Source organism: Tenrec ecaudatus, chromosome 6, assembly GCF_050624435.1.
Source record: "Tenrec ecaudatus isolate mTenEca1 chromosome 6, mTenEca1.hap1, whole genome shotgun sequence".
In the NCBI taxonomy this organism is placed as follows: Eukaryota; Metazoa; Chordata; class Mammalia; order Afrosoricida; family Tenrecidae; genus Tenrec; species Tenrec ecaudatus.
In genome coordinates, this window is record NC_134535.1 from 67,047,423 (window position 1) to 67,070,402 (window position 22,980).

The following is a 22,980-nucleotide window of genomic DNA, read 5'->3' on the forward strand; positions in this document are numbered from 1 at the left end:
AATTTAAGAGTCTCTATCTTAATGTCATCTCTTCTTTCAACCTGGCAAACTGAGGTAGCGCTAAAATGATCTTGATTTAAGTACAGATCCTGATTTTTCCCTGTATGATGCACGTGTCGATGAACAGGCAGAGTGGAGGCCATATAATGCCCAGGTGCACCTGCAATGGCTCCACTGACCGAAACCAAGTTCAAGTCATCAAGAGACACGTGGCAGCTAGATGGACATCCTGGAAAGTGCTAGAGGGGTTAGTTCTGGGCCATCTCCATCTGCTTTCTTGGGAATTGTCTGCTCATCTAGAAATCGGGTGACAGAGCAGGTAAAGCGCGCAGACATTTACAGCTGATAAAGCTGCTGCCACCAGAAGGGTCATTTGTACCTTAGTAGAAGGAGCGGAAAGAGACCTCTGTAAGACAGAGGGAAAACAGCATACATGTTAGCGGGAGAGACACTGCAGATGTGCTAGAACGCCAGAGAAAGAAGCCCCAGTGCAGCTTCAGCTGACCATGTGAGCTAGGTAAAAGATCACAAGCCCCCAAGAGATCATGGTCCCTGTGCGCAAAATCAGGGGAAGCTCGTCCTGGAAGCATGAGGTAATCCTTCGGGTTGGCCGGGCCGAGCAGGCTCTTCCTCCAGCCCCACGGCCATGCTGCACTGGCCCAGAGGGACACACAGAGGTGAGCGGAACTGCACTTGAGAATGATAAGGCCTCCACAGGAAGTTTAAAGGAACCAGGCTCATTTATTTAGGAGAAGAGAGGGCTGAGGGAATAGGGGACCTGCATACTACTGGTTCTCCATCGCTACAGATAACATAGGGGGAGAGAAATATGTTCTAGGTGGTTATCAAACAACAGATTTCTAAAGGAGTTTGTTGAGTAGTGTAACCAGGAAGTCTTTTAATTAGACTCCGTGTTATAATTTATGAATTCTGGGGACAGGGTTGGAAATCTTCCGGGGGCGGATGAGACTTTCAGAAGCTTTGGGGGAGGGCTGCGACTCTCTCCTGTCCCAGGTTCCGTCTGGGCAGTCCCTGCACCGGTTCCACCCTCATCCATGGAGCCTTCTCCCTGAACCCAGGGGAATTAAAAGAAGTCAGCACCCAGCCCCAGAAGGACCCATGGGGACAACCTCCAGTCAGTAGCATGAGCTGACCCCGCCTCCCATGGAGCAGAGTGGCTCCCTGGCAGCTAGTGAATGCTACTTTCCCTCTTCAGCAACCCTGTGCCAGACCCACACTCAGTAAGGCCTGGAGCTTAGATTCTGACATCTTCCGATCATTACGGACTCTCCCCACTCCCTGTAAGGGACCTTGTAATGACAGAGTAGAATTGCCCCATAGGGTTTCCAAGGCCGTAAATCTTTATGGAAGCAGACAGCCACAGCGGTCTCCTGTGGGGCAGTTGGTGGGTTTGAACCATCAACCTTTCAGTTCCCAGGAGAACACTTTCAACCAGTGTGCCCCAGGGCTCTCTTCTGCCTCCCCGGTGCTACACGACATCTAAAGCCCAGTACAAAGCAGAGCGGTGCTCCCTTCTTTACAATTGGTGCAGCATTGGATTTTCAAGTACGTCTAAGTGTTTCTACTGTCTTTAAAACGACATATGTCCAGTTATTAAAAAAATTACAAAATACAAATGCCCGTGTTAATTTCTCTAGTCTCAGACAGTACATTCGAGAACATAGAAAAGCCAAAAGATCTCCAGTTATAAGCACAAACTAATGAAAGCTATGGATTGCTGACTTTTGTCACTAATCTTTTTTTGTTGTTGCTTTTAAGTCACTGCCTCTGATGACCTCGCTCAGCTGGTTTTTACATTGTGCAAGACTTGTCTGTTGGACCCTGGGCAGGTGGGGCAGGTCCTATGGTAGGGTTTGTTTTTGGAAGAACGGTGGGTTTGGGCCGGAGGGCCGGTGGCTTCAGCTGAACGCCCATTCTGGGCGCCACCATTGGCTTGAAAGTACTCATGGTGTCACTGGAAGAGCTCGTGCTGCGGCGCATCTGCGGCTCGGAGCCCCTGAGGGCCACGTTGTGCAAAGGGCTGAGCGATTCCGTGGACGAAGCAGGAGTCGGAGAGTTTTTCACCTGCTCCAAAGTATCCAGCACCACATCAGGGGCATGCTTTGCTGTACTCTGTCTCTCCAGTTCTCGGAGTTCGTTCAAAGCAGTGTTCATCGTATCTTCAATGTCCTGTTAAAAAGCAACCAGAGACAACAGACTGATGATCACAAACAGGCCAATGAAGAGTACGGATATTTGAACTTCATCACCCAAGGGCAGTCTGAACATAATGCCATCTCACATAGCAACTTCAACTCTGAATGTCCAGGGGACCAAGATGTAGTGGCTGTGAACACTTGTCAATCTCAGCTAGTACGTAAGCTTTTAGTGGTTTCTACCGGCAGGCTGATTTGGTCACATTTTACGTTCCCATGGCTCCTTCTGTCTGGAGCATAACCCTTGCACAGGGCACACCAGTCATGGGTGTCTCCATCCATTTTCCCATTGGATTGTGAGGGACCAATGATTTGACTCTGTATCCACTGAGCCCAGGATGGAACCTGGCGTGTGCACAGTAGGTGCTCAGTAAAGGGTTGTTCAGTGGACAGAGCCGCGAGTGTTGAGCTGCGGTCTCCAAGAAAGAACAGAGATACGATGATCACATATGGCGTCTGCACTGCTCTGAAAACACCACCAGAGTCCATCGATTCATTTGATGAAGGGATCTACAAGGGTTTGTTTTTCTCTTCCTGAAAGAGCACCATGAAGGCACGCTGATCTGTCCTCATGGGGAAATCTGACGGGAGAGACGGAAGAAAGAAAGGAAGGGAAAAGGTGCAAGCCATTGTGTGAGGATGACATCATGTGTCAAGTAATGATTTTCATATGTGACCTCTATTTGCCACTAAACATATGGTGTTAAACTTGTGTTATTTAAGAAAACAAAAAAAACAACAACCATAAAAACAAATCGTGTGCCCAGAAGGAACATGTGCAGAGCCTGCCTGATTTGGTGAGGTTTCACATTTTTATTTTACAAGACTTACGGAAGAGAAGGAGCTCCTGATTAGGAGGAACAAAGGGGCTAAGGGGCCGTCTGCTTTCCCACCCCAAGACCCCATCTCCTGCTTCTCAAGTCAGGCTCACCGGCTCGCCACAAGCAGCGACGGAGTTTTCAAAGTGTTAGGTTCAGAGGCACACATGACTGGGTTTAAGTAAGCCCCAAGATGTCACATGTAGCGCTTTAAATAGAAATAAGAAGTCACAAGAGATAAGATGTTTTGCTCTGAAACTGTTGTGCATTAAAAAAATTAGTTTAATGTAACAAAACAGACAAAAACACATGAAACTCCTCACCCACTCTAACTTATTCCCCAGTTTTAGTCAGGACAGGGAACATCATGGGCATTTGTCATAGACAAGCAGGGTTCCGTGGGTGCTTCTTAATACACTTCACCATCTTTCACAGTTTCCCGCGTGGGTTCACTCCTGGACCACTCGCTCAGCTGCTCTAGTTGGTTAATTTGTAAGCTCCATGGAGAGATGGGAGCTGCTTTATAGTTGATTCAAGTCCCCTGTGACTGGCGGTCAACGTGCTTTCTGACACTGGCCTACGCTGCCAGAGGAGCTGGAGGGCAGACTGGTAAGACAATGAATGGTCAATCTCCTCAATACGGTTTCACTACTGATTTGCCAATCCTACCGCTTAGACAACATTGCTAAGCCCTGTGCCCAGCCACTGGTGGGAAGTGGTGGCACGTGTGGGCTCAGGTGAAGAAGCGCTCAGACTTCTTTTCTTCAGAGGGCTAGCTAGCATGTATCACATTACTCAGCATGTTCTAAATCGAAAGCAGTGTTTGCATCAGATGGACATTTTTCTGTTCCTGGACTCTCCATTTTGTCCCCTCATCTGCCTTATTTACCAGCCTGGTAGAACCAGTCCTTCCTTCCGCATGACTATGCCTCTAGACTTTTCTCTGGGGTTGTTCACAATGGCGAGTTTGAGGGTCTTGGGTCCTCCATTTCTGGCACGCCCCTGTTCACGTCAACATGACTCCATAATCTTGACTCTTCCAATGGTTCTTCACAGGAGAACCACAGCTAGACCCTAACGACTGGGCTACTTTGCTTTGGATCCTTTAGTTGGTTCTACACAAGAAACTTAGCTAGGACAGTGGAAGAGAGCTCCTTGGCCAGACCCCAGCATTCCCACTGCCAACAACATTCCACTGGAAGCACTGACCTGAGCAATGGTCTCAGGGTCCAGCGGCTTGTGGTCACTGAAGCCTGGGTATTGCCCTGATGATGTGGACCTTCTCATAGGAGGGCTGTCCATCTTCTTGAGGGAGTCATGCCGACTGATGTTGGTCAGGCTGCCGTGGCCAGGCCGGCGCCTCCTCTCAGGACTGTCACTGGTGAGACCACGATTCTGCAGCAAGCCCCGGGGGTGACTGCCCAAGCTTGGGGAGCCCAGGTCAACCGAGGAGTTGGAAAGCGCATGGGGAGGGTGGAGGGGGCAATGGCCGTCACTGGTCCTTCCAGGACGCCTTCCTGGTGGGGGAGGCTCTCCTCTTTTCCTCTGCCTAGATCCAGAGAGAGAGAACAGGGGAGCTCATCACACTGGGGAGGACTGCAAGGCTGAGGGTCGGGGCTGCCCAGAGCACCCGGAGGACTAGCCCCTGAGGAGCCTGAATATCCCAGATGCCACTTACCTGGATAGGTAGCCATCTGAATGACGGTCTGTTGGGGAGTTCATGTCCTTGGATGAAGACTTGTCCTCGGTGATTGGCCCGCTGCTGGCCTCACTGTCTGCTTTTTGGCTCAGAGTATCTGAAAATGTATCGTCCCTGAAACAATGAGAAGCAGGTGTGAGGGTCTTTTTCCAGAACAGAGACAAAATAAGAAGTGAGGGCCTTTATGAAGTCCCCGGGTGGTGCAGATGGAAGTGGGAGATTCCAGTCCACCCAGAGGCACCACAGAAGAAAGGCCTGGCTTTTCACACCAGGCTCTGACAGTCCATGGCGGTAGAGTTCTGCTCTGACACACATGGGGTTCCCATGGATCAGAACAGACTTAAGGGCAACTGGTGTTTTGGCTTTATTAATGTATTTAAGTCTCTCATGTCACATATCTTTTTTCTTTAATAAAAAATTACAACTTTGCTGCAGAAAAACTGGAAAATTCAAATATACACACAGTGTAAAAAACAATCATCTTAAATGCAGCATATTTGCTGTATATACTCGTGTATAAGCTGGGTTTTTTGGCATATTTTCAATGCAGTTTTTGTGGTAAAATTAAGTGCCTTGGCTTATATTCAGGTTGGCTTATACTCAAGTACATACAGTAATTTGTTTATTTGGTTGTTTATCATCTTCTTATGTCTTTAAATAAAGTTGGTACTAGGGATATTTTATCAGCAACAAAACAAGACAAAATCGCTGGGACAGTTCTTGTCAGTCCCGGTCCTCCTGCTCGACAGGAGTAGAGACAGCAGAGAGATACCGCAAGAAAAGCCCGGCCGCTTTTGAAATTAGCAGCGTCATTTCAGCGTTTGAGTCCATTCTCTGCCCAGGTGATTTTTCTGCAAACCTAAAAAGTTCAAAAGGTGACTCCTGCTTTTTTTCGTTCTAAACCTCCTGGCGCAGGACTGTGCTCAACTCTGAAGGTCGCTTCTGTCGCCCTCCTGCACGGGTGAATGGGATGGGACTACTCACATGTCCTGCACCACGATGTACTGGTGAGGCACGAGTCCGTCCACCCCATTGTGGCGGCCTTCCCACCAGTCCTCGGAGGCGCGGTGATGCAGTAGCAGGGAGGCGCCCTTCTTGAAAGACAGTTCTCTGGCAGACCGCCCAACGTAGTCAAACTTGGCTATTGCTTCTATGGGCTCGCACTCTACAAAGAAGAGCCGAGAAAATGGTGAGGGCAGGGTGGGAAGACAGGCGTGGTGCCCTGTCTGAGGGCAGCACGAGGCTTTCCGCAGAAACAAAGCGACTCCAGTAGCCAGACTGAACACGGTAATAAGCAAATCATGCTGGCAGGAAAAAGCAGACTTCCAAACAGAGAGAAAAGCATTCTTTCTCTGTCATCAGTGTCGCAGGGTCCCCCTTCCCCTCCAAAAGGGCAGATTTTAAATTTCTGTAGCACCTTCCTGGAGATGTAAAGTCAGTCTCTCTCTGTCTCTCTCTCTCTCACACACATACATACCATCATCAACAACAAAACTTGAAACTTTGCAATGAGATAGACTCCTTCCTTGGATTGCAGTATCTTCTACAACTGCTCCAATGTTATCTTGGCATTGATGGAGAATCCTTGCAATATGTTAATGCCATTTATAACACTGAGAAATCACTATTCCAGGACACATACAGAATGTTTGCTTTTTATCTCACTTTAAGGAAAATCAGAGTTTCCAAAACCAGCACACTAAAAGCTACTTAAATACATTTCACTTTTTCATGTGCTCTTTTTGAGCACCAGCAAAACCTCAGACCAGCGCCAATAGCAATGAGGTTTTCTTTAGCAACAGCAGTATCTTTAAATCGTAACCACGGACCAACCATGTCTTAACTGCCCTCTACCCTAACTAGAGTCTAGATTAAAAGTTATACTTTCAGAGAGAGGATATTCAAGGGAATTTTATTGAGTGAAAATTCAAAACTCCACCTGATTCCATTTATATCACCTTTGGAAATGACATAATTACAGAGATGGAGGATGCCCGTGGTTAGGCCTGGGTGGGAGGAGGTGGGTGAGTGGGTGGGGCTGGGAAGGGGTAGACAAGAGCACCCAGTGATGGAACTGCTCTGTATTTTCATTGTGGTGGTGACCACATGTGATGAAACGACTTAGAACTAAATACACACAACACACACACAGTACATTCAGGCTGGCGAACCCTGAGTATGTTTGATGGACTGTATCAATGGCAATATCTGGCTGTGACATGGAACTGGACTTTTATAAGGTATTTTCTTTGGTGAAAAGACATATGGAATCTCACTGTATTATTTCTTAAAATTGCATGTGAATCTATAACCATCTCAAAATAAAAATCAGGATAAAAAGGACACAAAACTCTGGAAAAGTAAGAATTGTAGTTTTGCCAAATTCTGAAGGCACATAAAGGGTAAATTAAATAAGACAGTGATAAGAGATGCATTCTGTGAATCAGCTTACTGCAAAGTGCCCTTCATTCCGGGGCCTGATAGCCTTTCTTCCCCTCTGCCACATGGAAGGGGGTGGCTTTATACTTCTAAACTTGCAGATGAAGACAGAATCCTGGTCGACTTGAGATGGCATTGACCAAAAGGCACCCATTTCTCCCTAGGGGACAGAAATACCCATGTCCTCAGAGTAGGGGATGAAGAAAGCAAGCTTTGGGAGAAAGACGTGCTGTGGAAACAAACCCAGTGACATGCACTCTGTAAGCTCCTTCGTGTCTGTGTCCACATGTTTATATTTGGCTTGACTAAACGTTTTAACAGAGGCCAGCATGGAACACAGTGTGCAACCTCCAGACTCGTCCAAAGAAAACACAGAAACAGCAGCGTTCTTCAATGTTATTCCATTGTACACCATCTGTGTCTGCCAGGGGCTATTTATAATTATATCTATATTTATAAAATGATAGTTTCATAATCATAACCTCTATGACGATCATCTTTGTATTTTTAAGAAACAACTAGTAACAGAATTACTGGACTCTGTTAATTTAAGTCAAATATGGAGAGGCTATGAAAGACTAACTAAAGCACAGAAGTATATTTGATTGGTAATCCCAGTGTATCAGCTAGGAATCCTCAGTATGTTCATTATTTTGCCTCTTCACTCTGTGAGAAGGATTGCACCGTCAAGTCAGTCAATAGCTACTTAAACAGCTCAGTCCAGTCCAGTCACTGAGAGCAGTTAAGCCTCTGGGTTTGGTAACCAACACAGCCCTTTCACATAAAGCCTCCTAGTCCTTTAAGGTCCTAGAGAGACTCTGTGGAACACTGCTAGTGGGATCAATATTCACAGCAAGAGTGTAACAGAGTAAGTTCAGTTACCCGGAGGCTATTATAATCTTGTGCCAAGGGGAAGATAATGTCAGCAGAGACAAACTGCTTGCTCCATTCCTTGTCCCTTTCTATAAAACTTCAGCACATCAGCTTTCTCTTTGGGACCATGCTGTCCATTCCCTCCCAGTTTGCTTACCGACTGTCCACACACATGGTGGCTTTGTGCGGTGACAGCTTGCCTTTTGGAAACAAAAGCTGCTCTCTCTAGTGATACCATGACAGCAAAAATACAACACACCTGGGTGATCAGAGGGATAATCAATACTCTAGTTAATTGAGCCAAAGCACTTTGGAGGATGGCTGTGGGCGAGATTATCTGTTCTTTGTAAGCAATGCTTTCCTTTGCAGCAAAATCAGAAACTGTCATCTAATGCACAAGCAGAGCACTAAGCAACGCTGCACTCTTGTCCTCAAGGGTGCAAAACATTGAGCGGAGGCACGGTGGTCAGGCTGCTGTCTGGGGAGAGAGATGGCCGGAGCCTTCATCAGCCCCACCAGGAAAAGCCAGGAACAGCTCAGGGAAGTTGGATGTGAAAAAGGAATGGATCAGAGAGCGAAACCAAGAAACTCAAGACAACAGAAAGGAAGGTGGAAGAGAGAGGGCTTTGAGACTTTCAAAAGCAACGACACAGACATGAAAGTTTTTACTGTGAGGAATGCCTTCTACTTTAAGGTTGAAAATGTTAATTCAGCTTACTTTTAAAGGCACCAGGAAACTTTCTTTTTCAGTAGTTGGATGGTAGAAATTTGAGCTATTAAGACAGCGATGAATACGTAAAGATCACAAGGAAACACTCAATGGAGCTGGAGCAGAGCACTAGGACATTTTGACTCGAGCGAAGTTTTCCATCCTGGCTAATTTATACTGGAGACGAGTCCAGCGCTTGCCCCAAAGACCCTACTCGCAGTGTCAGAAAGAACTAGAATGAGATCTATGGTCTAGTTCTCAGAATTCACACATACATACACATACATGCATGCAAACATACATACACACGCCCGACAAAGGACTGGGCAGTACAGTATTTTGTTCTGTTGTGGAGAGGGTAGCTAAGTGTCAGAACCAACTCACTGGCACCTAACAACACACTTGTGAAAAAATGCTAAGAATCCCCAACACATGTCATTCTTCATGCAAATTTTCAACTTTCAAATCACACTACCTCGGGGGCCTAGAAAAATCTCAAGCCAGCTTGAATATGGTACCAGGCACAACTAAATGGAAAACTTGGAGAAAGTAACCTTCAATTAAGGTCAAGAGGAATTCCCACTGGGAAAATTCTGAGATATATATGAAAAATAAGCAAAAAATGCATCAGAAAACAGGATTCACTGATTAAGACCCAATAAAAACAAATCTATAGTGACTTCAAGCTTTAGAATTATCAAGCATATTATCTGACCCAATAGAAAGGACTGATATTCAGGATCAAGCTAAAGAAAATTTAAAACAAATCAAATAGTCCCAAAGTACGACTTTTTGAGTTTATCCCACCTGAATTTGAGACTATCTCAGGAACAGATCTGACACACTAAACACTAATGACACAGACCTGATGATCTGTTGTAGGTTATCCAGACCATCATTCATGAAGAAAACATTTAAAATACAGGAAAAAAAAGATCAGCATGGATGTCAGAAGAGACTCTGAAACTTGCTCTTAATCGTACAGTAGTTAAAATAAATGGAAGAAATGATGAAGTCAAAGAGCTGAACAGAAAATTTCAAAGGTTGGCTCATTATAATAAAACTTACAAAGACCTAGAATCAGAAAACCAAAAAGAAAGAACAAGCTCAACCAATATTAAACTGACAGAACTTAAGAAAAAAAATTCAAGCCTCTAGTTACAATACTGAAGGATTCTAGGCAAAATATTGAATGATGTAGGAAGCAACCAAAGATGGAGAGAACACAAAGAATCACTGTGCCAAAAAGCACTAGTAAATATTCCACCATTTCAGGAGGTGGCATATGAGCAAGAACAATGATGCAGAAAGAAGAAGTTCAAACTGCATTGAATGCATTACCCCAGAACACAGTTCCAGGAAGTGATGGAATTCTAAATGAAATGTTTTAACAAACTGATGAAGCACATAAAGCACTCTATTGTCCATGCCAGTAAATTTGGAAGATGGCTACTTGGCCAACTGATTGCAAGGCATCCATATTTGTACCCATTCCAAATAAAGGTGACCCAAGAGAATGCTCAAACTATAGAACAATATCATTGATATCACATGCCAGTAAAATTTTGCTGAAGATCATCCAACAACGGTAACAGCAGTATACTTACAAGAAACTGTCAAAGGTTCAGGCCAGATTCAGAAGAAGATGCGGAATAAGGGATATCACTGCAGATATCAAATGGATCTTGACTGAAAGCAGAGAATACCAGAAAGATGCTTAATCATGTTTTATTGACTGTGCCAAGGCATTTGGATCATAGCAAACTATGGATAAGCTGAGAAGAAAGGGACCCCCAGCATACTTCCCCGTGCTCATGGGGAAGTTGTACAGGGATCAAGAGGTAGCTGTGTGACAGACAAAGGGAAGACTGCACGGTTGAAAATCAGGAAAGGTGTGCGACAGGGTTGGATCCTCTCACCACATTTACTCAATCAGTACACCGTGTAACTAATCAACAGAGGAGCTGTATTAAGTGAATAAGAATGTGGCACCAGGATTGGAGGAAGGGTTATCATAGCCTGCAATATGCAGATGACACAACCTTGTTTGCTGAAAGTGAGGAAGACTTGAAGCACTTGCTGATCACGAATTGAAGCCTTCAGTATGGATTAGAACTCAATGTAAAGAAGACCAAAATCCCCACAACAGGACCCATAGGTAACATCATGAGAAATGGAGAAGAGGTTGAAGTTGTCAAAGATTTTGTGTTATTGCTCCACAATCAATGCTCACGGAAGCAGCAGTCAAGAGATTAAAAGGTGGAGGGCATTAGGTAAATCTGCTGCAGAAGATCTTTAGAGTACTGGGTGGGGCTGACCCAAGCCATGGTATTTTCAAATGCCTCATATGCATGTGAAAGTTGGCCTTTGATTAAAGAAGATTGAAGAATAATCAGTCCATTTGAATTGTGGTGTTGATGAATAATGAAAATACCATGAACTGCTAAAAGGACAAATTGATTTGTCTTGGAAGAAGTACAGCCAGAACACTACATAGAGGGAAATATAGTGAGACTTTATCTTACAGACTTTGAGGACGGTTCAGGAGAAACCTGTGCCTTGTTTGGTAGAGAAGGGGGCAGTGAAGGAGAGGTTTGGTTAAATGGAGGTGCAGTGAAGGGAGGAAGGTTCTTAAGGTGAACTGACACCTGGCTGCAACAATGGGTTCAGGCACAGGAATTGTGAGGATGGCACAAGACAATGTAGTGCTCTGTTCTGTTGTGCTTCAGGTTGCGATGGTTTGGAGCTGACTTGATGGCACCTTAACAACAACTCCAACACCAACAATGACATAGAGAGTAAACATAAGGGCATACCATCTTCACTGGTGTGGGGCTCTGTACCAGCATCCTGATCCACTTCTTCCAGTGTACCATGCTCACTGTATGGGCTGTCACTGTGGAGCATGAATGAAAATCCATATGACAATCAAGTGAGTGGAATTTAAGGGAAAAAAAGAGAGAAAAATTACCACTGTGAAGGAAAGGTTAAGTCTTTGTAATGGGCAAAGAGGTACTGAGCCTCTTTTTCATGGAATGGAATCCTGGAGAATCCAGCTTACCTGGTCCAACAGGAGAATATATTTCTATATGTCAGGTTATTTTATAACTTTAACTTACAGAAATGCACTTAAGTCTTATCTATAAAAATGCAATTTAGTTGGCTCCTTATGGACTAAGGTTAGATCAGTTTTCTAAGTCCATCTCCATATTCTTTTACTGCATAGAAACCGATGTTTCCTTGAGTTCTTTTTTTAGTTAATTATAGCATTTTTCCCTCTGGTTCTTTCATCAATAATGAATTAAATAAAATCTTTAACACATGTTCATTTTATAACTCTATGAGAGACATGGTTTTATCCTCCTTAAAAATTTATCCTTTCATACTTACATACTTACTCCTTAAATATATGCTGATAAAAGAAATGTATGGGTCACAAATATAAATGTGATATTACTGTCAACCCAATGGATATGGCTGTCACTGGGGGCAAGGATAACTGCTATATTTTGACTTTCTTTGTAAAATGAGTGATCCCTACAGCCGGCCCTAAGGAAGAAGGGTCTAATTAAGGACATGTGATTGGTTACAATGCTCTTTATTATGGTTTTGGTTTGCTTTTAAAACCCATTTAGGAAAAGCAGCAGCCACAAAAGGATCTAGAGTATAACATCTCAAATACTGATCAGCTATCTGCCCAGTGGCTTTTTCATAAAACGAACAGGACAGCAGAGTTTACTAATCTACACTGGATACCTGAAATACTACACAGGCCGGAGTACCATGAATGGTTAGGGAGCTAAGTTGCTAACTGAAAGAATGGAAGTTTCCATCCACCCAGGAGCACCTTAGAAGACCAGCTTCTGAAAGATTCAGGCACTGAAAAGCCCACAGGGCATGGTTCTATTCCAACACACCCCACGGGCAGCAAGTGCTGATGGGGCTGACTGGAACATGTCTTGGACACGAGCCGTAGAAGAAGCATTGCTCGGTAGGGCTGAGTTTCATGATGTCTTCCCACAGGCGTCCCTGGGCAGCACATGCGGTTTGTATGCTCAGTGACTAACCAAAAGGTTGGAGAAATCACCACTAAAAACCCGCAAAAGCACAGTTATGGAGTGTATTAATTGTCTGTACTACCCAGGACCAGGACAGAATAAAAGGGGCAGAGTTGGACATAGTTTAGAAGAAATCGGACTGGTCCACAGTGTTAGTGTTCTAACTTATCTGAAGTGTTATTGGTTCCCTCGTCCCACCCAACTTTTTAAAATGGGAATAATTTGGTGGCTTGTGGCCAGTTCTTTTTCCTGATTAAGCTGATGTCTATACTTCCATAATTTTTTTCAGGGGAGGGACTAAGATTCTTGAGACTTACCAGTAGTCATCTCCAGCCATGCATTTTTCATAAATTGGACCATCCAGCTCTTTAGCATCTGGGAAAATAGTCTCATGGTGGATGATGATGGTTTTGACAATTTCATTCACATGAGCCTGGCAAGACACCTGATCCTGTGTATCCGGGACAGGCATCAATGTCGGGCCAAAGCAGATGGCCAGGTTACAAGGGTCCATCATGTTCTCATCACTGTACTGTGAAAGACTAGGAAAGGAAGCAAGAAAAGACCATGAGAGAACAAAGGGGGAAAGGAGGGCAGATGTCTACTGAGCCTTTCCACACTCAGAAAATACTGATCTGAAACAGTTGTATTTAGTTTTACAATCAGAACAAAATAACCCACCCTACTGTAAATTGGCTCAGTAAGCTAAAAAAACAAAACAAAACAAAAAAACAAAAACAAACCAATACCCCAAACCCCAAAACCAAACATATAGCAACTTAGAGTCTTCCAGCTCGATAAGAACTGAAAGTGGAATACCAGCACTACATGCTTAAGATGAAATGGCATTTCCTCAACGTCACGGGGATTGAACAGTGGCCACACCGATGGGGACCATGATCAAATAAATGAGCTTCACATGTAAACATTGCAGTCAGATTGTAAAAGGCACTCAAGCACCAGGGGTATGAGGGTTGCCAGGAACCATCTTCATAAAGCTTTATGATTATCTATAAAGTTCTTCTACTACTCAAAAATGTTCATTTAAAAAATCAGATTTAAGTTTCCTCCTGTGAATCTTACAGAGAACTTACAAGAAATCAAAGTGTCATTTCTCTGTAGCAAATAATAACTCTTTGTAAGCTTTATAATCTCCTTTGAGCATGGCTACCCAAAGGAGGCAACCTGAGTGTCACAATAGATACTGAGAATACAAGACAAAGAAGACTCCTGCAGCCTGCTGCTGTTCCATTTAGGGCCAGTAAGGTACATACCTAGGGGCGGTTTCCAGTTTCTAGAACTAATTTCTGAATTCAACCCAATGGGTACTTGTGAGATATTTCTCACAAGTCATTCAAAATCAGCCAGCTCTCAATTGCTCTGCCTTTACCACAGGGGTCAGGGGCTCTCGGAGGGAGATGCTATCGCTCAGCATCTCCAGTGTCAGCCTTGAAAGGAAATGTACAATCCAGGTGAACAGGTGACAATCGGAAGGAGAAAAAGGAGGGACTCAACTACTTTGTCAGATGGTGACTGAGACAAAGAGATTAAGCTCTCCATGGCATGACACTCTACCCTTTTTGGGGAATAGGATAGTCTGGACAGGAGGAAATACAAAAGCATCATTTCGCCGGCTAACATATGCCTTTCCCTTGGGCCATTTCACAAACATGCCATCTTAAAAAAATAGCAATGACAGCAGATTATCTTGAAAACGGATTTAGGAACAAGTGAACTTCAGACAAAACTGGTCTAACTGTCCAAAGACATAAGTTCAGGGGAGGCATAGCAGTTTGTCTTTCTGGATCTTCAGTTTACTACTGGCTTCAAAAATACATTAGTTGCAAAAAAAAAAGATGTTATTCCTAAACTTGGATTTCACAACTGAAAAAGAATAGCCTATTCTCTTACTTCACAACTCCTGCTCTGAGCATCTTACTGTGAAGGCTGGATCCTTGTCTTTGGATGAAGGCATCTGATGGCAGAACCTTTGGAAGTAGTGCCAACCGCACGCTTCACAGTACCTTTGCTATTGTTGGGATCCATGGAGAGTTAGATGTTGGTTAGCAGTCTGCTTTCCGAGTGTCTAGGAGCTGTGTGGCATAGTGGCCTATCTGCTGGGCTGCGAACAGGCTCGTTTTACTAGCCTGTCTGTAAGCTCCATTGACAACTGTTGGCCAGGGGCCACCCTGCTGGTATTGAGAATACCAGTAGCCTATCTTTCAGCTTCATAGCAACACAAAAGCCACCATGGTATGTTGTCACAACAAGTTGACAGGTGGGAGGTGCGCCAGTGAAAAAGAAAGGAAAAAATATCCCAATTTTTGGGAGGAAGAATCCATGCCGTGACAAGATGACTCCCCTTTTCCCCAAGCTTATTTGACAACTCCCAGGTTTCTTCATTGCCAACACTGAACTGAGACACTGGCTGGCAAGGGACACAGAAACAACTCAGAAAGTTGCTTTTATGATAGGGTCTGTGTGCCAGCAAGCAGCACCACTGAAAATCAGGTTGCCTAAAATGAAGAGTATAATTTCTCTGAAAAATCAGTGTAGTATTTTTAAGATTTCTTCTGTTACATTGTTTTGAGATATACCTTCTTCTTCACTATATTGAATTTTCAAGAATTCTCTTTTTATCTGTGATAAATCTCATCTATTAACTGCTCCCTTCCCCCCATCTTCAACATTAAAAATCACATTTTCTGCAGGGAGCAAGTGGTTTTTATAATTCTGACAAAATCATCCACGACATTAAGTTTGGATGAAAGTTGAGAAATAGCCATTTCATTAAAAGGTACTCTGTCTTAGCCAGCTGTAGATCTATTTGGCTACTTATGGACAGTTTCTGGGGCAGAGCTCGCATCCCTCTGCAATGACCTTGACCTGCTGAGGAAAGCCATCCATGCCTTCAGCCTCGATTCAACCATTTTCTCTCCAATGGTAAATGAAACCCAAAGGTCCCTTTCACAGGACCCACGGACAAAGAAGCAGTGCAAATGGTTAGGATGAGCGCTTGGCAGAGTATCAGATAGCATACTTACTGATTGAGGAAGGCAAAGAGGTACCTCATCACTATAAGGACCGACCTGGGCAGGGTCAGAAGGAGTTTGCGGATGTGCAGCGCCCTCTCATAGAGATGATCTATTCCTGAGGAAAGAGGAAGACACAGTCAGGCTCCTTGTACTTGCCACGCTTAGTGTAGTACAGCTGTCCCAAGAGCACCGCGTGGTGTCCGCAGAGTGAACCCGGGCTTGGCTGTCCGCCGCTCCTGCTGAGGGCATCCTCCGACTCGTCGCGGTGTTCTCTTCTGTCCATGGTCTTGGTCGTGAACGATGTAGAATTTTCCAGATTTGCAAAACCATTTTGAATTTGCTATTTCTAAAATTTCCATCTGATATGGTTTCAACTTTTTGTTGTATATCAACTAGTTTCTTAGGGCATGGCATGTCTAACCATATTCATTAATCCTGCATGTATGTATTTGGGTATTACTTTGATCCAGGCACTGCACTAAATTTGGAATCTCTCCTTTCTCTAAGCTAAAATAGTATTTTAATAATACAGTTGCTTTTATTTGTCTTCTTTCACCTTTTTTGGTTTATATTAAACAGCTATTAATTAACCAAAATTTATCATTAACTGTGAGTTAATACATACATATCACTCCATAGTTCAATCATGTGAAGTATAATTGTACAATTGCTACCACATTCAGTTCCAAAATACTGTTTTTTTTCCTGGCCTCTGTGACATAGTCTCCCTTTAACCCAACGCCCCATTGACACCCCTCTAAAAAAACCCCAAACAAAAACTTTATTCTACTTGCTGTCCCTATAGGTTCATCAATTCTGGGCTTCACTTACCAAAAAACAGAAAAAGATATAACACAATTTCCAGAGGGTGACCCCCAATGACATGACACCTTTGAAATATACCCTAATATGAACAAACAAAACCAAAATAAAACAGAATGTCTGTCACAGGTTTGCTGGACTAACACATATGTTAATACAGCATATATGGCACTGATATAGAAAGATCATGTTTGTCTGCCTACCAAAAGTTCACCAGTCTTGGTACAGCTGTCCTATGATTCCTCAGACATCATGTATTTTCCAACTAATGCCGCCAAGTTACAAGCATGTCTGAGGTAGAGTCCAGTTCAGCCAGTGGAGTTCTGGGGAATCTCACTGATGTAGCCCCTGGAGCATGCTGTGTGCCCCAGGACACACCTAGAAACCCAAGTCACTGTGGCCCGTTCAGTGCATATCACCAGGGACACTCCCTCCCTAGGGCCTCCAAAAGTATTTTCAGTCATTCTTCCAACTGGAGGCCGGTCCTCCCTCTTGTGTTCCCCCAGACATGTTTGCTCCCTTTCCCCTCTGCTGCATTGTTTTTCCCATCAGTATCCCTCATCCCTCTGATAAGGCTGTCTACCTGTATGGGGGCACCTCATCATAGATTTACATGGCAACCACTCTGTAGACAACATCCCCTTCCCCTCCCTTGACCACTTGATCCCATCTGACATCAGGTGTCCTCTGGCAAAGTGACCTTTAAAACCCTAACCTAGAGCGGATGGTGTCTGGTTTAGTGACACCAGTCATCCTCTCTACCAGGCTGTCGGACCTTGCAGACAGCAGAATGGATGCCAAACAAGCCTCAGCTCTTCTCCTTGTTCCTCCGGCAGTGGCCTCAGACAGTATTTGTCCTTTTGTGATTGACTAACTTCACTCAGCATAATCTTTTCCATCTCCCTCCACAGTTTGAGGTGTTTTATGGTTTCATCGTTTTTTAAGGGATGCGTAGTATTCCATTACACATATATACTAGTTTTTTTAAAATACACTCTTCTGATAGAATTTAGGCTGTTTCCAGATTCTTGCTATTGTTCTTTCACTAGTTCTTTAAAAAATACTTCTGAAAGCCTACTAAGCTTCAAGCACTGGGCTAAACATTAGTGGCGGATTAGTACATCCCTGCTTTCATACAACTTACAGAACTCCAATGATTAAAGTTATTTGCACATCCTGTATTTTCTGTCGGGTGGTAAGAGAGGAGTGTCTAGGGTTTCCAAGTCTTATTTTACCTGTTTCACTAAGAATATAAATTGTCGAAAATTTCTTAGTACTCAAGTGCTCAAGAAGAGTAGGAAAAAACAAGATATTACTACTATCAGCTCCTACTTTGTCTAATGGACACATTTTACAACACATTTGTTACTTCATGTGACTAACACTGTGACTAGGCAGCAGAATGCTGTTGACCTCATTTACTGGATTGGGAAATCCTTCTTTTAATGGGTCAGAATTGGAGAGGTGAAGGCTTACCCAAGATTGGCTGGCTTGCTGGAATGGATAGAGCTGGGGTAAGGCCCTGTATTTTTGTTTCACAACTTTGGCTCCCTTTCTTGGAGAGCCCCAGGAGTGTTGTGAGTTAGTGCTGTCAGGCTGCTAACTTCAAGGTCAGCAGTTCAAATCCCCAGCCATCCACTCAGGAGAAAGATGAGGCTGTCTGCTCCTACAAATATTTTCTGTCCCCAAAGCCTATACAGGGTTGCTATGAATTGGAATTAATTCAATGACAGTGGGTTTTGATATTTGTTCTTCATTTGTTCTCCTTAGATAATCATATATCCTACTTGAAAAAGTCCTAAGCTCCTGACATCATAATCAATTGATTCTCCATTCACTTCTCTTTATGATTAAAAAAAGGCTCCCCCAGCCATGAATGTAGTTAACACTCAAAGATCTCTACCTTGGTTTGCTTCACTGGCAACCTCATCCATCCTCAAGATCATGACCATAAACTTCATGAGATGATACATTTGCTTCACTTTTTCCCCTTGTGTGAAAGCTTACGTTTTATTGTTTAGAGCTCAGAATATCTCATTGCTAATTTCCCAGCTCAAGGCTTATTTCTAATCTGGACCATCATTCATACCATTCTTGCTTCATCGCTGAAACACCAAATACTATATTAGCAATATCATCAGGATTCCTGGGCAAGCACCACATCCACTCCCACCTTTGAGTATGGCACAGTTGAATTGTACCCCTGCCATCTTTTGGAAATGGGATTTCAGAAATTCTAACCATAATAAACTAAACAATAACTATCATGCAGTTAATATTCCTGTAACATTTTACTCTTCCAATATAAACATAATTAACAACAATGTGATTTAAGTAAACACATTTCCGTTATTTCTACTTGGAAAATATTTAAAGATTAACGAATAAAAACAAAACAGTAACATTGTGAACCAGGTCGGTTAGTGACATCCATCGAGTAGAAGTACTTTATTAATAGCCTTTTCAGGCAGGGATCTTGAGGGATTTTTTTTTCTCTTGAAAAGAGGGAATAAGGGAATTAAGCAATACAAAACAACAACAAAAAGCCAGGTGTATAAATTCTCTCAGCCTCCTAGAACTCTATAATTAAGTCATCAACATTTCTACCCAATTCAGTCCCAGGATCCCTGTAGGATCAAAACATGTCACAGAGCAAACTGTTTATTTTCCAAGACAGCTTTCGGTCATCCTTAGGGAAATCCCATTGTACAGAGAAGAAAGATGAAATACCTGTAGATGAAGCAATGTTCAAGTCATTGAGAATTTCATAAGGCAAATTTTAAATCTTTTAAGTGCTATATATGGAGGAATTGTTGGATTATTATTTCACATTAGAAATTAACTATGTAAAATTTTATTGTCTGAAATAACTGACTGTAAACAAGAGTTAGTCCTACTGTAAGCTAAAGGGTAAAAGGATCAATTGGCACACTCATACCTAAAACCCTTATTCACACCCTCCCTGTTAGTGCATTCCAACTCACAGTGGTGAGCCCACAGGAGGGCTTGGAGACTGCACATCTTTACAGGTGCCGGCAATCTTAGTGTTCTCTCAAGGAACGGCTGGTGGGTTTGAACCACTGACTTTGTGGTTAACTGCCCACACTGTCACCCAGGATCATTCTTTTATCGAGAAAGTCTATCTTAAAACAAAAAACCTCCAGGATGAAATTATACATGCTTTAAAAGTAGACACTGAGATTAAGGGCAATTTTTCTTTTCATTAAAAAGTATTTGCATAAATTAATTTGTTTATTCAAGTCAAATAGCTTGAAAGTTCAATGTTTCTGTACATACTAAATTATAAAGATGATCATCCTATGAATGCTCCCCTGGTTGGCTATCACACCTCTACTCGTTTCCACCCACATATAAAGCCATGCGGTTATGATAGAAAACAACTTTTGCTATGGAGTCTGAGAATGTGGAGTGTTTTAAGAGTTAAGACTGTTAATTCTCTGAGCAAATAATCCTCACTTAAAGGTTCAGGCTGCACCCTGGTAGAGGGTTTTAGCAGCTTACAGCTAGACTTCAGAGGAGGGTCCAGAGATAAATAAGTGACAGGAAAGTAAGAAGAAGCATTCTCACTGCACTGTTAGTAACCGCTGAGTTACTTCTATCTTAGAGAGGCCTACTGCCATGGAACACAACCACTGCACCGCCTTGTGCCATGCTTTTGTTCTATTTGTATGAGTGTTGGTATTCTTGCAGACGCTATGACGCTCCATCTTGCTGAGGGTCTTCCTCTTTCTCACTGACCCTCTCACTTGACCGAGTGCAATGTCCTCCAGGACCTGGTTACTTCCGCTGATACATTCCAAGCACAGGACATAATGTCTTGCCATTCAGGTTTCTAAGGAGCATTCTGGCTGCCCTTCCAAGACAGATTTGCTCATTCTTCTGTCAGGTCATGGTACAGTCTGGATTTTTGTGTGTGTTTCTTTTTTGCCATTTTCTGACTTTTGATAGCTGACAAACCCCATGGGGGGTCATCACACTGCAGGCTAGAAGAGGGCTTGGGCATTACTTCTAACAGGCTTCACTTAATTCAAGATATTCTGTGGGGGGAGGCCAGATGCTCAGACATCCTCCCAGAGCTCGGATCAGTTGTCAGACTATATGGAAGGCCTCACTCCCTGCTGTTAAAGACAATGGATGCCTGCAGTCATCTATTTGGTTCCAGTAGGTGGGTTTTACACCCTACTGATAATGGTTTCTATGGAGATCTAGGGAATAGGTCAAAGTTAAGCTGCCATCCTAAACCTAGGATCTGCCCATCTTGTCACATGTATAACCCTAATCCCTCCTCTTCCTATTGCGTGTATGTCCCTAGACCACCCCCTTTCATTACTGTTATTACCTATAGGACAGGCCCTTCCAGTGATGTATGTCCTCACCTGTAATTAGGGAGCTGGCATGTCCCCAGAGAATATAAAAGGGGCCTGGGCTAGCATTAAACTCTCTCTCTCTCTCCCTCCACGTGGACCATCTAGCGGGGCAGAGGTGAGCATGCTACCATGAAACATGTTTGACTCCATTTATTTCAATACTTCACTTCTATCTCTCATGCTATGACTTTACTCTGATCTTTACTTATTATCGCTGTACAATTGCACCTACCGGACCCATAATGATGTGTTAGGGGCTGGCTTCCCCTGACAATATTCTATCATTTCTCTCAGGTCTAAATTAAGTCCTGCAATCCATCAAATGCAGTTTCAACATTTTATTTAACAAGTATTGGACAGACTCAGCCATACTGAGAATGCAGTTCTGATATACAATCACATGAATGAAGTTTGAAATCATTACGGTGGGTGAAAGAAGTCAGTCACCAAAGGGCAAACATGGTCTAAACTGTGTGAAAACTCACCCCAAAGAACAAGTTACTTAAAAAATGGCCCTTCCTCTGACCATGCCAGTTTTTCTGGGGGCACTATTTACAAGAATATTTTTTTGCCAGAAAGCAAGTCCTAAATCACAAGATGCAACTTCATCCTTAAGGAGGGGTAGGAAAAGGTTTGTTCAGCTGCAAGCAAAGCAGATCTTTTTTTCTTCCTTCCGGAGAGCCATCCAATGCCCAAAGTGAACTTACTAGTCACAGGAAACGTGGGCCACTCGAACAACATGCAGGTTGTTATTAATTATTGTATGTATCCATGAAAAGGAAAGAGAAAAATAAAAGGATATTGCAGTATCTCTGGGAGGATCCAAGGCTAGTCTTAAGATGAGAGCTCACAGCGGCTCCCCTGTTTGAGAAATGAAAGTCTTATAAACCTTCTGTGGATCAATTCATTGATTCTAATTCATGGTGACCCCATGCGTGCAGAACAGAATGTCACACAGGGTTTCCAAGGCTGGATGCTTTTGAACGCACATGTAGACATATCTTCCGAGATATGTGAGTGGGATTTGAACTGTCAATCTTCTGGCTAGTAGTTAAGCACGTAACTATTTGTGCTACTCATTTTCATTTCACTTGGATCACTATAATTTGCAAGGACCTTAATAATCTTGTGCTTAGACTAGGGGCTTCCAAAAAATTATGGGGAAAATGGAATTAAAAGTAAATGGAATTTTACTATGAACTTTTTGAACTCCCCCTTGTGTTTAATCTTTTAAGCTTCTTGAATTGAAGAGTCAATTTTGTGACCACTCAGAGAGCCTTGAACAATACACTGTATATACTCGAGTATCAGCCGAGGCACCTAATTTTACCCTCAAAACTGCATTAACAATGTGCTGAAAAACTCGACTTCTACAAGAATATATATGGTATCCAATAAATGATCAATTTGGACCAAATTATTGAAGGTTGCCGTGTCAGGGAGGGAATATAATACTGAATGACACACTCCACCCTCCTCACGAATTTACTGAAAATCCAGGAAATGTAGAGACACAACACTGGTAAGAGGAAGTACCTGCCTAGAGATAAATCGGTTAATAGCCAGGAATCCTATTTTTAAAAGAGAGTAATTGAAGGAGGAAAAGGGATCATCTATCGATCTATCTATCTATCTATCTATCTATCTATCTATCTATCTATCTACCTACCGTGTTAATATGTGTTCTTGACAGACCTGTTCTGTAAGTCTAGGCACTAACAATAGCAAAGGCCCATGAAAAAGCAGGGTTGCAACACTAACAAATCACTCATAATCCGTTTCAAAGGGTTAGCAGAGCGAACTTTCTCCTGCCGTGTGCACCTCACATCACAGCCGGTCATGCCTCCACCAGTGAGCCCGGAGAGTCCCCGCTTCTTTCTGCAAGAGGTAGGCCTGAAGGAGGGCATTCATTTATCAAATTGA

At 43.2% G+C, this 22,980-nt stretch overlaps 1 protein-coding gene across 2 annotated transcripts in view; it reads right to left on the bottom strand.

Moving 5' to 3' along the window:
* Positions 1-721: 721 nt before the first annotated feature.
* SRGAP1 (SLIT-ROBO Rho GTPase activating protein 1) overlaps positions 722-22,980 on the bottom strand; it is a 315,127-nt gene continuing 292,868 nt past the window's right edge. For both annotated transcript variants that reach the window (XM_075551344.1, XM_075551343.1), the window contains exons 16-22: positions 15,857-15,962; positions 13,130-13,354; positions 11,571-11,650; positions 5,718-5,898; positions 4,713-4,847; positions 4,244-4,583; positions 722-2,190 (exon numbers count right to left, since the gene is read on the bottom strand). In XM_075551344.1, coding sequence (XP_075407459.1) covers positions 1,813-2,190; positions 4,244-4,583; positions 4,713-4,847; positions 5,718-5,898; positions 11,571-11,650; positions 13,130-13,354; positions 15,857-15,962 — 1,445 coding nt within the window. In that variant the 3' untranslated portion in view covers positions 722-1,812. The remainder of the gene's footprint in view (positions 2,191-4,243; positions 4,584-4,712; positions 4,848-5,717; positions 5,899-11,570; positions 11,651-13,129; positions 13,355-15,856; positions 15,963-22,980) is intronic.